This window comes from Gymnoscopelus braueri (genome assembly GCF_963280865.1).
Source record: "Gymnoscopelus braueri genome assembly, chromosome: 4".
NCBI lineage: Eukaryota > Metazoa > Chordata > Actinopteri > Myctophiformes > Myctophidae > Gymnoscopelus > Gymnoscopelus braueri.
In genome coordinates this window covers 51,983,232-51,998,263 of record NC_137605.1, presented here as the reverse complement: position 1 = coordinate 51,998,263, position 15,032 = coordinate 51,983,232, and the positions used below count along the sequence as shown (strand labels likewise).

The 15,032-nt window shown below is 42.2% G+C and overlaps 1 protein-coding gene across 1 annotated transcript in view; it reads left to right on the top strand.

The window, feature by feature from the left end:
• Positions 1 to 2,611: 2,611 nt before the first annotated feature.
• The window catches only part of LOC308083643 (galactose-3-O-sulfotransferase 3-like), a gene marked incomplete at its 3' end in the record, with an annotated part of 43,564 nt that continues 31,143 nt past the window's right edge, over positions 2,612 to 15,032 (top strand). Inside the window, exons 1-2 of the mRNA XM_080425960.1 lie at positions 2,612 to 2,684; positions 4,321 to 4,425. Coding sequence (XP_080282086.1) covers positions 4,337 to 4,425 — 89 coding nt within the window. The 5' untranslated portion in view covers positions 2,612 to 2,684; positions 4,321 to 4,336. The remainder of the gene's footprint in view (positions 2,685 to 4,320; positions 4,426 to 15,032) is intronic.

Below are 15,032 nucleotides of genomic sequence, written 5' to 3'. Positions count from 1 at the left end.
TAACCAGGGACGCAGAGGGTATTTCAGAACCCAGGGGGACACATGCGGTCCCGGTCCTTCTACCGGTTCTTCTTCTCTCCATCACGCACCTCTCCATTAACACCCTCGCCCCGGGTCTAATCCGGTGGCCTCGGTCCAAAAAGAAGAGCAGTTTCCCGTTAGACAGACGACCCCCCCCCCCTTTTTCTTTGTACATATTTTTTGTTTTTCATGCTTTTTAGTTTTTTTGTACATATAGTGTTATATTTTTTCTGTATTTTTGTGTTGATATTTGAACTGTTTGGGTGTTACTATATATGTCTATGAAATGAATACCAAGGACCTCAATGGAAACAAGACCGCAAGGACTTTTTTGGACGGACCTTTTAGACAAAGTATTATAAATGTATATATTGTGATGTTTGCCTAATAACATTTTCAATCAATCAAAACTCCTACAGATTTTGTCCAAACCTTACGCAAATCGGTACACAGCATCTCTATAGTCATCTGATCAACATGGATCGATCTGATTTTCCATATTCCATGCTGATTGGCTAAGATTGGCTTCCAAATTTGCAGGATTGGTTTGTTTTGAACAAAATGCCTCAAATCATGAACACAGCGTGCAATTTCCGCGACATTTTGCACGCACATTCCCACTAGGCCGAGGAAGAAATGCCACCCTTTTCAAATTGGCCTGTTATAGCGCCACCAACAGGTCTAATTTAGCAAAACACATTTTTGGAACAAAATGCCTTACATCATGAATGCAGTGTCCGATAGAAAGGCCTAAGAATAAATGGCACCCTTTTCACATTGGCCTATTATAGTTACACCAGGAGGCCACAATAACCTACCTGGCCTGGCGGAGACCTTTTTCTAGTTTTACTTAAAACTGTCAATACATTTATAGGATGACTATTATATGCATAAAATAGTAATTTCACATTTTTGGGCAGTGCTATAATCTTTTCATTGCTTTTATTAAAATGCAAGTATTTCTGTGAAATGACGAAATGTAGGTAATGATGTACAGGTAAACACTGCTGCCTAAGCACAATCCTTTTTGAAAAGACATCAACATTCTCAGTTGGAGAGAGTGAATAATTAATGCTATATTAGTTTTATTTGCACATACAGTAGGTTTAGCTGCAGCAACATCTAAAATCAGATAATTCATTGTCAGCTGATCCCCAGCTCTCAGGATCACATTATTCACTTCATGTTCCTAAAACAAATACATAATAGGCTACTGTACAACCCACTGGGTTGTCTCAAAAGTGTCACATCATGAAATGAGAGGAGAAATAAAACACAAGGAGGAACAGGCTCTATTCATTATGTTTGACAGGTACATGGGTGCCTTTGTGGTGTAGTGTATCTTGTAGACCATGCCATTGCAAGATGCTGTACTCTGTCCTCTACCCTGAGCCATGCTACCCTAGCAAAATGAGCAGGGGTTAAATTAGTTGTATAAGTAAGGCCACGCAGTAGCCTGACCAGCTTGTTTTGGGATGTCTGGAGCCTTGTTTTTAAGGCCTTTGTGGTGCTATGATACCATGAGGTGCATACATAGTCGAAGTGACTTTGGATGAGTGCTCCTGTTAGAGTCCTCAATGTATTCTTACTGACCAGTGAAGGAGATCCTATACAAAAATCTTCTTCTTTGGTTGACTTTTTTGATTACTTTAGTTGCCAATTTATCACTGGAAAGATTTGCTTGAAAAATGAAACCCAGGTAGGTAATTTCCTCTTTTCTTGTGATAACATTGTCACCCACTTTTACTGTGAAGCCGTCGGCCTTACCGAGGATAATTTTGGACCCAAAGTGAATGGATTCAGTTTTACCCAGGTGTAATGATAGTTTGTTATCAGCAAGCCAGGTGCAGATTCTACCGAGTTCAGAGCGAAGGGCTTTTTCTTCAACCTGCAACTTGTCCCAGTCCGAGTTATCCGCGAACAAGAACAAATTGCAGTCACAAGCTTATGTCATGTCGTTTACATATATTAGAAAGGCTTTAGTATGCTTCCTTGAGGAACTCCACAGCTCACTGGGAGGGGAGGGGACAGGGTTCCGTTCACCTCCACCACCTGTTCTCTCCCCTCCAGATAGGATTGCATCCAGCTCACTGATGTGCTGGATCAAAAACCGGTTGTTTTTAGTTTGTCAATCAATATAGTAAAGGGTTAAAAAAGAACTCCATGGGACATTATTTCGGCCTGTTACCTGGCAGAATCTTAAAATACACACTTCAAGGATTAAGAAAAACCACGTGGCGGAAAAAATCCACCCTATGCGCGTGGACCCCACTTTCCATCTCCCGTGGGGTGACAAAGTGTTGATTGTCAGTTGAAGTTCACCTGTGTGCTGTTACGCCTGTGTCTATGTATGCCCTGAGTTTGCATTGTGTGGGTTAGTAACAAGGACCTGTTGAGTGAGCCTGTCCTGTGTATGTATCCTGTTTTACCTGCCTAAAAAAGGCATAAGACAGCCACAAAACACTTGTTTTAACTGTGTGAGGGAGGCCTTTAAGTTCATCTGTTTTGCCTCCTTTCAGCTCTTTGCTGACAAGTTTCACAAGTTTTGTCACTCTGCCGATGCAACAACAGCCCTGCCTTGTTGACATAACTTTGAAGGAGTACCACGATTTCTAAAAAAGCACAGGTTTAGAAAGGATAATCCGAGGCACTCCAGAAACCTGGTGAGTAGGAAGCTATGCTATGCTATCAATCAATCTTTATTTCACACTCTAATAGGTCCATATATAAGACAATACAGGGGACAAGATAACAAAGATTAAAAAAAAGAGGCACAACTAAAAAACAGAAACAAATCGTGAAAATGTGTGCAAATCTTTGAATATACATATACATTTTTAACTTGAATCTTTGCTTCTGGGGGTCCCTGGAACAAAATCTGTTGAGATGTGGGGGGGGGGGGGGGTGCATTGAAATTGCATTGATAGAATACTTATACATGTACAAAAAGTTCAAATAGAATCAGCATTTCAGTGGAATAACTTTAAAAGCCCAAAAGGTTTGGTAAAAACCATGGATGCTACGGTCTAATAGACGGTTGTTAGGGTGAAACATATAAAGTACTTTTAACTCACTTTGATTACTTTTAAATACTTTTACACAAATAAGTTACTTTTTACTCACTATAATCAACATAATCACTTAAAGGTAGGGTAAGTGATATTTTTGGGTTAAAACAAAAAGTATTTTTTTTTAAGGTTTAAGCACTATATTCTGATAGTAATCATTGCTATAGAGTGTTTGTTCAGTAACAGGAGTCTCCCCGTCTCTCCAGCTCTTTATTAAACAGAAAATACATTTTCTGGTAGGTGTCAAAATCTCAGCCAATCAGAAGAAAGTACCCATTTTTAAGCTTTATTTTTATAGTGTTCCAGTTCTAATTTTGCCTGCTCTTTACTTAGTGTCATCACTTCCAATTTCACTTGTTTAATCTATATCCTGATTGAGTTCTCTATCCTGATTGGATAAAATTGAAAATGAAACTGAAACTGAAACGAAATGCATTTTCTGTTTTACAAAGAGCTGGAGAGACATGGAGACTCCTTATATGGACAGGACACTCTATAGTAACGAGCACTATCAGAACATAGACCCATTTTGCAATTATTTGAATAATTGCAAATCACTTACCCTACCTTTAAGTACTTGGTAGTACTTTATAATAACTGTACACTATTAAGCATTAGTAAAGCATTAGTTAAGCATTGGTGAATACTTAATTCATCATGAACTAATCATTTATATAGGTTTATTCAAACATTTCTAAGCATTAGTTTGAGTATGAATAAGTGTTTATAAAACATGTATTAACACACTAACCATGTCTAAATGTACAAATGTACGCACTTATCTTCTCTGCCAGGCCGAAAGGCATGGCCGAGACTATGTTTTGCACCCTGTCCGTCTGTCCGTCCGTCCGTCTGTCCGTCCGTGTGTTCGTCTTTGGACAGCTATTAGTCTAGATGGAAAATGGGGTCCACGCACATACAGTAGGGTGGATTTTTTGTTAGTTTTAGTTAACCATTCAACTATGGCCGCCCAACCTGGTACAAGGAATGACCAATAGTCTTCTATTTTCATTTTTTTTATAGGGCTTAAGTGTCAAAATGTCCCTGAGCAAGACAGTTAACCCCTAACTGATCCCCCTCCGCGCTCCTCTGTGGGCAGCACTTAGCTGGGGGAAGCTGAAAACTTCCCCCGCGGGATGAAAAAAGGTCAAAACAAAAAGGTACGGAATGCCCTTCCACTGGTCTTGAGGGCTGCAGCCTCTGTGAATGATCTCTCGTCTTCCTCCCACAGTCTCAGTGAGACAGAGATGTTACTGAAGAAGGTTTTCCTGGTTCTGGTGGCTGGCATTCTGGTCAGCCTCCTGACCATACTTTACTATGGGGGTCACCCAAGACGGTGAGTGACCACACCGCTCGCTCCCGTAACGAACAACCTGTCATTCACACATGCAGACACACTGTAAAATCCTGGGTGTTCATTTAACTCTCACATTCATCCACTTTCAACCTGGCTTCAATTTGGTAATATCACCCGTCACATTGCGACACGCTTGTAGATCTGCATTTATTTTGCTATTCACCTTACTGGCGATTACTATCGAAGATTATCTCACCCATTGCTGTATTTTATATGAAAAGGTGGGTTGGCCATCTCTCGCAGTTCGTAGAGAGCAACATTGTATTTTATTTATTTATAAGGCCTTGTGTGGTAAATTTCCTTTATACCTATCCTCGCTTTTGGAACCAAAGGTTACTGGACATTCAACACGTTCACAAACACACATTAGATATACCAGTCCACGTAAAAGCAGTGAACAAGGAAAAACTGCTTTCATGTATTATGCTCCACACAAATGGAACAAACTTCAGGACTCTCTGAAACTGGTGCCATTGGTCTCAATAGAGACGCGCACGCGCACGCGCACACACACACACACACACACACACACACACACACACACACACACACACACACACACACACACACACACACACACACACATACTACATGCCGACCATCATCTTCTTATTTGTATAGTTACATAATTGCTGTCATTGCAAGAAAAACTTCGAGAAAAATAAGTGACTTCATTTGATATAAATGCTCCTTCCAGGTCCATTGAGGCCTTCTACCCGGGCATCTCTGCACCGTGCGATCCCCGGGCCTGAAGCCCAAACAAACCAATGTGGTTTTCCTGAAGACCCATAAGACTGGCGGCAGCACCATGCAGAACCTGCTGTTCCGTTTTGCAGAGCACCACAACCTGAAAGTTGCTTTCCCCATAAACAACTGTGGCCACTACCAGTTCTGCTACCCAAACTCCTTCAACACCCGCTTCGTCCACCCAGGCACCCTGCCAGCCAACATCATCACCAGTCACATGCGCTTCAACCACGCTGAGGTGCTGAACTTTGAAATGTGCTTTAACACACGCATCGCAGAGCGGTCGGCGCGTCAATTAAGTCAATTAACTTCGCTCAGGAAGCTCTCAGAAGGTTCCCCTTCTCTGACTTTTTCCAAATATTCCATTCATACATAATACAGTATGTATATATATTTATATAAGTTATTTTTTTAATCTGAAATGTTTTCTAAAAACGAAATATGGTTGATACTATTCCGTACGTTAATTTACGGCTGGACCTCCCCCGCTCTCCCCCAAGAGGGCATGTCTTCACATCTCAAACCACAAGGAGTTTATCCCCTTGTGCAATTCAGATGACCGCCAAATATCATGCTGTACTTGGTCGCTGCGCATTGAAAATGGCGAACTCTCTCTAAATAGACACTAAAATGCTGCTAACACCAACCCAAACCCCTAATGTCTAATCACAATACCTTGCTGTATCGGTTGTATTTCGTCTGAGCCACAGTGTGTCTGTGTGCTGCTGCAAACAGCCCAGCCTCTGTGTGTGGCTCACGTGCAGGCATACTTTCCACATTTGGAAGTAGTGTCATTATTTTGAGTTTGTGTCAGTCAAAGATAGAAACGTTGGTGACCATTGTAAACTTTGTGCGGGTAACAAATCGCTTTAAGCCTAGTCTGGGAGGCATTGCATCCACTTGCACTGGGTGTTGCATCTAAATAGGATCGACGGGAAGCAATTTCCCCTTGAGAAATTGCGGCCGCCATTGTTGTGTACTGCTGTTTGCCTCTCGTCGGACTTTTTAGACGAGTTGCACAGCTCTCAGACCGGTAAGAGGCGTGTCCGCTCAGATTCTGAGCGTAAGTTACATCCCGCCCACAAATACCAGGGCTCTGGCCCAGAAGTTGCTCGCCGAGCTGGCGAAAACTTCTGGGAACTCAGATTACTTTAAGCCTAATGTATCAACTGACATCAATAGTGTAAGGGACCTCTTTCTCTCTCATCAAGCCACATGCTGCACAGTAAAATCTACAGTGTTCATGTATCCATTTTTAACTCATAGTGTAAATGTAACCATTCATTTTTACCAAATAATAGTCGGTAAAGGAAGCGCTTCTTTATTGACCTGTATAGGTCTATTCGTGGAGGTGATGCCGTCACATACTTAACCTATGTTTAGGAACCTACAGTATGTAATTCCAGCTCACAACTACAGCGATCACGCTCTTTCATAAGGCACGTGCCGACCCAGACCGTTGAGTCCCGTCGGGCTCGGGCTGAAATCTTAAGCTCTATGCGGAAGTACCTTTACGCCTGTATAGCCTATAGCTCTGTGGCAGTGATACGTCACTCACTTCACCTATGGGTTTTCAACTCATGTAGTCACGCTTTTGCAGGACAGATCTACAAGCTACCAACGTGTCGCTTCAAGCTTGCTCTGCTGCCTTTGTATGGTAAATACAACTGTTGAATAGGCTTTCATCAATATATCATCATATATTTCATTAATAATCATAACAAAATAATAATAATCCTAAAAACCAACATGAAACATAATGGATCATGATTCTGCCTCAGAAAAATCGTGATATGATATTTTGGCAATTTTGCCCACCCCTATGAATAGTTATATCAGCATGCCCAAATATGAGCAACTTGGCATATACTCATGACATCAGGGATACATGGGAATAAAAGGGACAAGGACTGACAGACACACAGAACTCCATATATGGCCATATCTCTCACATCGGCAGTGGCACGTAGGTGTCGAACCCTAGAGGTGAGGGCCACATAGCGGCCCGAACTTCTAGTTGTATACAATTTCAGGATTGCTGCTCTTGTCTTCATATCTTGCTAACACGTCATTATAGTGATATTTTTGTATTAGGTGTGCACAGTAGCAGGCAAAGTCTGTGTTGTGTAAACACTTGTGGTTTTACTGTAAATATGATGATAAAACTTCTTGTATCTTGCAGGTGCAGAAGTTAATGCCGAACGACACCGCATACATCACTATTCTCCGAGAGCCGGGCTCCACGTTTGAGTCGTCGTTCACTTATTTCAAAGAGCATTTTCAGAGTTTCAAGAATGTTCCCGACGGATCCTTGGAGACCTTCATGGAGGATCCCTGGCGGTACTACCGCCCGGGCGACGTGGCCGCCCGCAACGCCCTGACCTTCGACCTGGGCGGTGACAAGGACCGGCCGGTGACAGACGCGGCATACGCCCGTGACTTCGTGGCAGAGGTGGATCACTCCTTCTCCCTGGTGATGATCATGGAGTACTTTGACGAGTCGCTGGTTCTCCTCCGCCACCTGCTGTCCTGGGACCTGGACGACATTCTGTATGTGAAGCTCAACATGCGCTCAGCCGGCTCCAAGCAGAGCCTCACACCGGGCCTCTCCGCCAAGATCCGTGCCTGGAACTCCCTGGACGCACAGCTCTATGACCACTTCAACGCCTCGCTTTGGCGGAAGCTGGAGGCCCTCGGCCCGGCCTGCGTGGCGAGGGAGGTGCGCCTCCTGCAACAGGCCCAGGAGAGGCTGATGCAGAGCTGCTTCGGAGGCCAGATGCCGCTGCTCCGCTCAGCAAAGCAGATCAAGAACAATAAGTTGCGCCCCTGGCAGCCCGGCGGCAACGTGGACATCATGGGCTACGACCTGCAGGCTAACGTCAGCCAGGTCCAGGAGCTCTGCCTCAAGCTGATCATGCCGGAGTTGCCATACTCAGATCTCATAAGATCTCAGATGCTTCCTGTCTGAAGCTGGACTTGAACCGTTTTTATTTTTCATCTCTGGGACTCCAGGTTTTTACACTGTAATATACTCAGTTTTAATTTAACTCTAAGAATGTATAAATGGAATCAAAAGCCCATTTGGTTCCACTAGTAAACTCTGAGTTACAGACCCGTAAGGGTCCATTTGTTTCCATTAAGCTGAAGACCCCCTGGAATCCGATCAAGGACCCCCAGGCGTCCCCAGATGTTTTTTATGCTGAATTCCTCCAAGTGAACTGTTGGGCTGTGTGTCCAATCCAAACGCAAATCAGACAGTTTTTTTTCTCTCTCTTTCTGGGCTTTATGAAGTTTATCGTACCATCTGATGAAAGTGTTCTAATTAACACAACTGCTGTTTTGATGACCATTGGCGTGGAATGGCAAAAAAGAACATGTCAGAATTCATCTTCAATTCCAGGAATTTTATGTACAAATATATGAATGTAAATCCAAAACCGGAAAAGGTTCTTGTTCGGTTGGTGTATGTTGCAGCCTTAAATGGCTACATGTCGTGTGCGTAGTATCAGCACATCTGTATACCATTGCAAAGTTGCTTCGCTGGATGAATGAGTTGCAACATTGTTTGTGGGATATAATTTATGTCCTTGACATCCATTGAGAGTGGTCACTGCTCATTTCCAGTAGCCATAATTTTGACTGCCATCTCTTAACACCAGAAAAGTGCTTTTCAGAGAGTTAGTCTCAGAAACTACATGAAGATAAGTTCAAGCCGGAGCTATATTTGTTTGTAACTGATCTGATAAAGAACTTGTTAAATTGTATTACATCACAGTGTTACAGTATATTGCTCATGAGCAAGCAAGCTGGCTAACCCACCAATCTAGAGCCCACCACACAGCTGAGCTGCATCACAGCCAAATATAACTAGTCATTGATTACGCACTGAATTATCTTTCCATTTTCTTTTCTCATGCTGATTATAAATAGCAATTAGTTTTAGCAAAAGGTTTGGATAGTTACAAAGTTGAAAAGTACTAAATCTAAATTATAACTGGTTGTGGGGTTGGTTGCCTTATTTGTTTTTGCTTTTTAACTGTGTGTTAATAAAAACACGTTACAGTATGTAATGTAAAGAAAAGGTTAGGACCTCCTAAGCCCTTCCAGGGTTTCTCACCTAACCTGCACAACTCCTTTTTTTACTTGCAACTAAAACAAACAACAACAAAAAATCATGTGTATATTGATTAAATCGATGCACATCAGGTGTGCAGTCACACCAGTTATTTTGGAATCAGCCCAGTTGTGACTGCTTACATCAGCCGTCACCCACACCACAATGCTGTTATAACAAGTGAAAAACTTGTGGGCCAGATTCGCCAGAAAAAAGAAGAAATCAACATCATAACAACATTAGCAGCCCCTCACCACTGTCGATACTATGGGAACGGTACACGGTGCATGCACATTTTCTGTTGAAGCCAACCACAGCAAGTCGCCTTTGTTTTCAAATTGCCCTCATTTGCAATTCGGCCAAACCGGTTTCGAACAAGAGTCAGGTATGACAATGATTTACGCATAATTTTAAACCAGATAGTAGACTGTCAACTTGGTGAGTTGAATGTCAGGTTCCAAAATGACTCATATGGTTTCATGACATAGTGTGTTCCTAACAACTACCTGTGCTGATGCAACTGAAATGGTAAAAACTCTCAATGTCTCTGGCAGTGTTTTTGGTGTAACAGTTAAAGAACAGCAGCTGATTCATTTTGGACCCACCTTGCAATGAAAGAACGCAAGGGTGAAAATACTGCCAATGACCACATGTAGCGTTGAACGCCTATTTTCCAGTGTAAACAGAATCAAAAGTGCAAGCACAAGTACAATGGCAACTTCTCGCCTAAATAGTCTACTGTATGTCTCCTGGTGTTTGAGAGAGATTTAACTAACCGTTTGGACCAGGATGAGGTTATTGACATTTTTAAGTGCAAGCCCCGTCGTATTGTGCTGTAGACTAGGCTGCTATATGTTTGCAGTGCACTGTATTTGATTTGTTAACTTTGCTGTTGTGAATACACTTTTGAGAATTAAAAACCATACATTGATTATACTTGCTTTTTGTATTTTATTCACGTTTCTCTCTCTTGCATTAACGTTGCAATTCCTTCTCAATAGGCCTATCAGCCGGTGTTGCGTGCAACGGTGTTGGTTGGGAGATGCACTTCACCAGAGTACCTAAAAGCAGAAAAAGTGCTCCTCGGAGCACAGGTCTCTGCCACGTCAGGTATGTTATTGTGGCCTCCTGGTGGCCCTATAATAGGCCAATGTGAAAAGGCCAAGGGTGCCATTTCTTCTTAGGCCTTGCACGGCAATCGGACACTGCATTCATGATTTGCGGCATTTTCTTCCAAAAGTGTGTTTTGCTAAATTAGACCTGCTGGTGGTGCTATAACAGGCCAATGTTAAAAGGGTGGCATTTGTTCCTCAACATAGTGTGAATGTGCGTGCAAAGTTTGACCGCAATCGGACGCTGCGTTCATGATTTACGGATTTTTTTTCAAAACAAGCCACTACTGCAAACTTTAGATGTGAATCTAGGCAATCAAACTTCTTGATCACATGACTATAGAGATCATGTGTACCGATTTGCGTGTAATTTGGATACAATCGGAAGGAGTAATATAAAAACAAATGTTTTACATAAGTCGACCTCCTGGTGGCGCTATAAAAGGCAAATGTGAAAAATGCAGGGCAAAGGTTTTTCCTTGACCTCTAGGGAGTGCGCATACAAAGTTTTACACAGATCGGTGCAGTTACAGGTAAAAACACAAATCAACCTGTTATAGCGCCACCATGAGGCTGATTTGAAAATTTTCAAGTGGCATTTCTTCCTCTGCATTGTGGGAATGTGTGTGCAAAATGTCCCAGACATTGCATGCTGTGTTCATGATTTGAGGCATTTTATTAAAAACGGAGCACTCCTGTAAACTTTGGAAGCCATTTATAGCCAATCAGGATGGAATAAGAAAAATATGAAAGACCCGCCATGCCTTTCGGCCTGGCGGAGACAATAAAAATATCTTATCCTTCATGAGTTGTCTTTATCCATTCATGGGTTGTCCTGACAGAACTAGTCTGACAACCCCTATACGACGTGTTCATTGTGATGACAAATGCAACTAACAATATAATTACAGCTCTTTGCTGTTTTTCAGCTTTTTGCTGTCACTGACTAGCCTGGTAAACCCCTCCCTTCTGATATCTCATTTCCATTTGATATCAGGAGTGATTCTGGCGCATGTGGGCCTGTTTGGCTTTTTGTCTGTGGGCTGGAGCTGGGCGAGAGTAATACCGTTGACTGACAACCCCTTCAGCCAATCAGCCAATCACCAGGGAAACTCTCTCCTGTCAGGTGATAAGAAGGTCAGTTGGCTCTCATGCATTGAAGGAGGCATGAGCTCGGCCCTGACCTCCCTAGGTTGGCAGAAGGAAGGTAGTGTCCAGGATTACATAGACAATTGGCACTGGGTGTAAAAAATGGGGTTACAAAATCGTGGGATAAACATTTATAGAAATATGTCATGATTAACACATTGGGTGCCAGAGGTTTATTAAAATATTATACGTTGAGTGCCTGCATTTCTTCCATCCACTTGCGTTATACGTTTCGTGCTGTAGAAGCCCCGACGCGGAAGTGCATGTAAACAAAGCGTGCGTGCGAGACGGCGGAGGGTCCCGACTAACGCCTGGAACAATAATATTTCTAACGCGATCCTCCATTGCAGCGTGATCGCCGATCGAAAACGGCTCGTTTCCACCACGTTAAAAAGAAATGGAGATATTAAGCTTTTAGTCAAGGAGATAACATTGAAAACGCCGACCGGAAGGATTTTTGACATGGAGCCAGATCCAGCCTCTTCTTCTCAGAAACTCCTTGGGTGATGTCAAAGTTTCGTTTTAGCGCCCCACGTGGCCCACATGTATAAAAATAGAATTGGGTCAAAAACGGTCCGGACCGTTTTCGGCACTTCTCGTTTGGATCTTCAAAAACGGTCCGGACCGTTTTTGGCATTCAATGTGTTAATTGACCACATAAATGAAGTTAAACAACTAAATTCGATCCGAACGATATCTTAAAAGTAAATTCCGTGCCTCAAAAATGAAGTTTGAGAGCGTTTTGAAGTTTTAAAACCGAAACCAAAACAGTGGACAGAATTTCAAAGGCGGCACATTCCATTTTTGTCGACTGCACTCCGCTCCATTCGGGTTCACTCGGGTTCCACCTGATTGGCCAACCTCCGCTGTCAATCACAGAACATTGAGCGAGGACGCTGATAGTTGAGTCCATTTTGTGGACGATCAAGAAACGCCCAGATAAGCCCTCAGGCCAGACCCAATTCCTGAAATCAAATGTAAATGAGATTTCCGGAAGGGGGGGGGTTACCGTGCTAGTCACTGACCACAGCAGAAGAGGAAGCCTTTGTGGCAACAACAGCCCCCTGCCTTTTTCACACAACTTTGAAGGAGTACCACGACAGATCTAAAAAAGCATGCGTTTATAAAGGATTATCCGAGGCACTCCAGAAACCCGTGAGTAGGAAGCTATTTATTATATTTACCGTTACTGTAGCTGCACCACAAGTGCGCAGTGTACAGTGGTGTACAGTAAGCTTTAAAAAGGCCGATCTTGACAGTACACATTTAAAATTTACGTGACCACATGTTGGCTTGTGCATACAATTTACAGTACTGTCTCTGAACATCAAATCTGTTTCACTGTTTTGCTTGATTCACTGCCATTATTTTTTGCCATTATGTTAATGCCATTATTTGAAATGGTTTTAATTACGGGGCCAGAGCTCAGCTCTGGACCTGTTTTAGTATTCCCTTTATTACGGGGCCAGAGCTCAGCTCTGGACCTGTTTTAATGTTCCCCTCTTTTTTCTTCTCCCACTTTTGGCAGTTCTGGCTGAACCGTGCATACGCTTTTTACGAAACTTGGCCATATGGTAGATGGTCATGAAAAACTATCAAGAAATAATTCTCACAATCTTTCGTCAAAAGGTGGCGCTATAGCAAAATGCCAACTTTGAACAGGTACAACTCATGCCCTGTTTGACCTACAGCCATGAAACTTCAATAAACATATGCGTCTACTCATGATCAACAACTTTCACACTCTGACTTTTGACCTGTGACCTTTAGATCTCCCACCATTTTGAATTATATGAAAAACAGTTAAAACCTATCTCCTCCTGGGATTTTTTTGTAATCTGCACGAAACGTTTTACACATGAACTTTGGACCTATGCCGACAAACATGTGCAAACTATTTTCCATAAGTGAAAAAATTAAGCTTTAACGAGCCAATGAATATTGCAGTTTTATGACAATTATTCATCTGCCCCTAACACATACATGCAGACTCACATTTCTTTGAAACTTTGCGGTAATGTTGAGGGTCATTCCAAATATCACTGAAACCAATCTTACTCCAATTGGTCAAAGGGGGGCGCTATAGCGATTTTTTGAAAATGCAAACTTTAAACAGGCAAAAGTCATGCCTCGTTTGGCCGACAGCCATTAAACCTGCTTACACATGTGCCTTGACTCATGAGGAACACATCTATCACGTTGACCAGTAATCTCCGCCCTTAGATTGTCCGCAATTTTGAGCAGTTTGAAAAACACTTAAACCCAGGATTTTTCAGCTATTTGCGTGAAACTGTATCATCTGAGTGATCTCCTTTTTCACAGGTTTTGTCTGTTGGTCCAATGGCTTCTCCCTTAAACGTGTGCCTCACAACCTGAAGGTTGCCAGTTCAAGCCTCAATTGATACAGACTCATTTAAGTTGAATTGCAAAAAACATGACTGTATCAATGAATACATGTGCAAACGGTAAAGATAACATGAAATGCTTATTTGAGAGTATGTTTTTTCAATGTATGACGTACTTCATTGTGAAAATAGCCGATCTACAATCTCACAACTTTTCAGATATATATAACGTTTTGTGAGCTTGTAGATCGGCTGCTTTCACTGGTTTCGGTTTCGAGGAGACATACAATTTCTCTATTGGTAAATGGTTTGTGAACGAGTGATCTTAGTGTTAGTGAAACAGGGGCTTGGTTCATGACAGAAGGCAAAAGTTTATGATCTTCAACAGACAACTTCAGCCTGGATGAAGCTATAGCACTACAGGTATTGTCTCAGCCTGTGAGTCTGAAGGTTGAGAGTTTGATTCCTGTCAATGGCAATAGGTTGAGCTGTCTGTTTCTCTCACTCAGTCTGTCTATCTGGCTCTGGTAGGTGGGCCATTCCACTTTAAAATTGCATCGCACAAAACATGACTGCATCAAATAATGCATGTGCAATTTTTTAAGATAACATGAAATGCTTATTTGAGAGTATGTTTTTACAATGTGTGACATACTTCATTGTGAAAATAGCCGATCTACAATCAAACAACATCTTGTAGATCGGCTACTTTCACTAGTTCGTTCTAAGGAGACAAAAAAAATCTTTATTGCTAAATGGTTTGTGAACCAGTGATCTAGAGTAGTTCGGGACACAGAGGCTTGGTTCATAATGGACGGAAATAATTATAGATGTCAACAGATACTGTCAGGGAGGCCATATATCTAGCTCAATGAGAAGAGAGGCAGCCTGTGAGTCCGTAGATCACTAGTTCGATCCCTGACCCCGACAATGTATTGAGGTGATCATGATTTGGCTTTCACATAGTGTTTCTTGAGGATAGACTTAGGCGTTGTTTTACTGAGGTTAGTGTTAGTGAGGGTTTAAAATGCTCATTTGTTAATTTTATGGTATAAGTCTAATTATAATACTACAATTCATTTGTGTCGTCTAGATGAAATACAAAAATATTTTCATGTG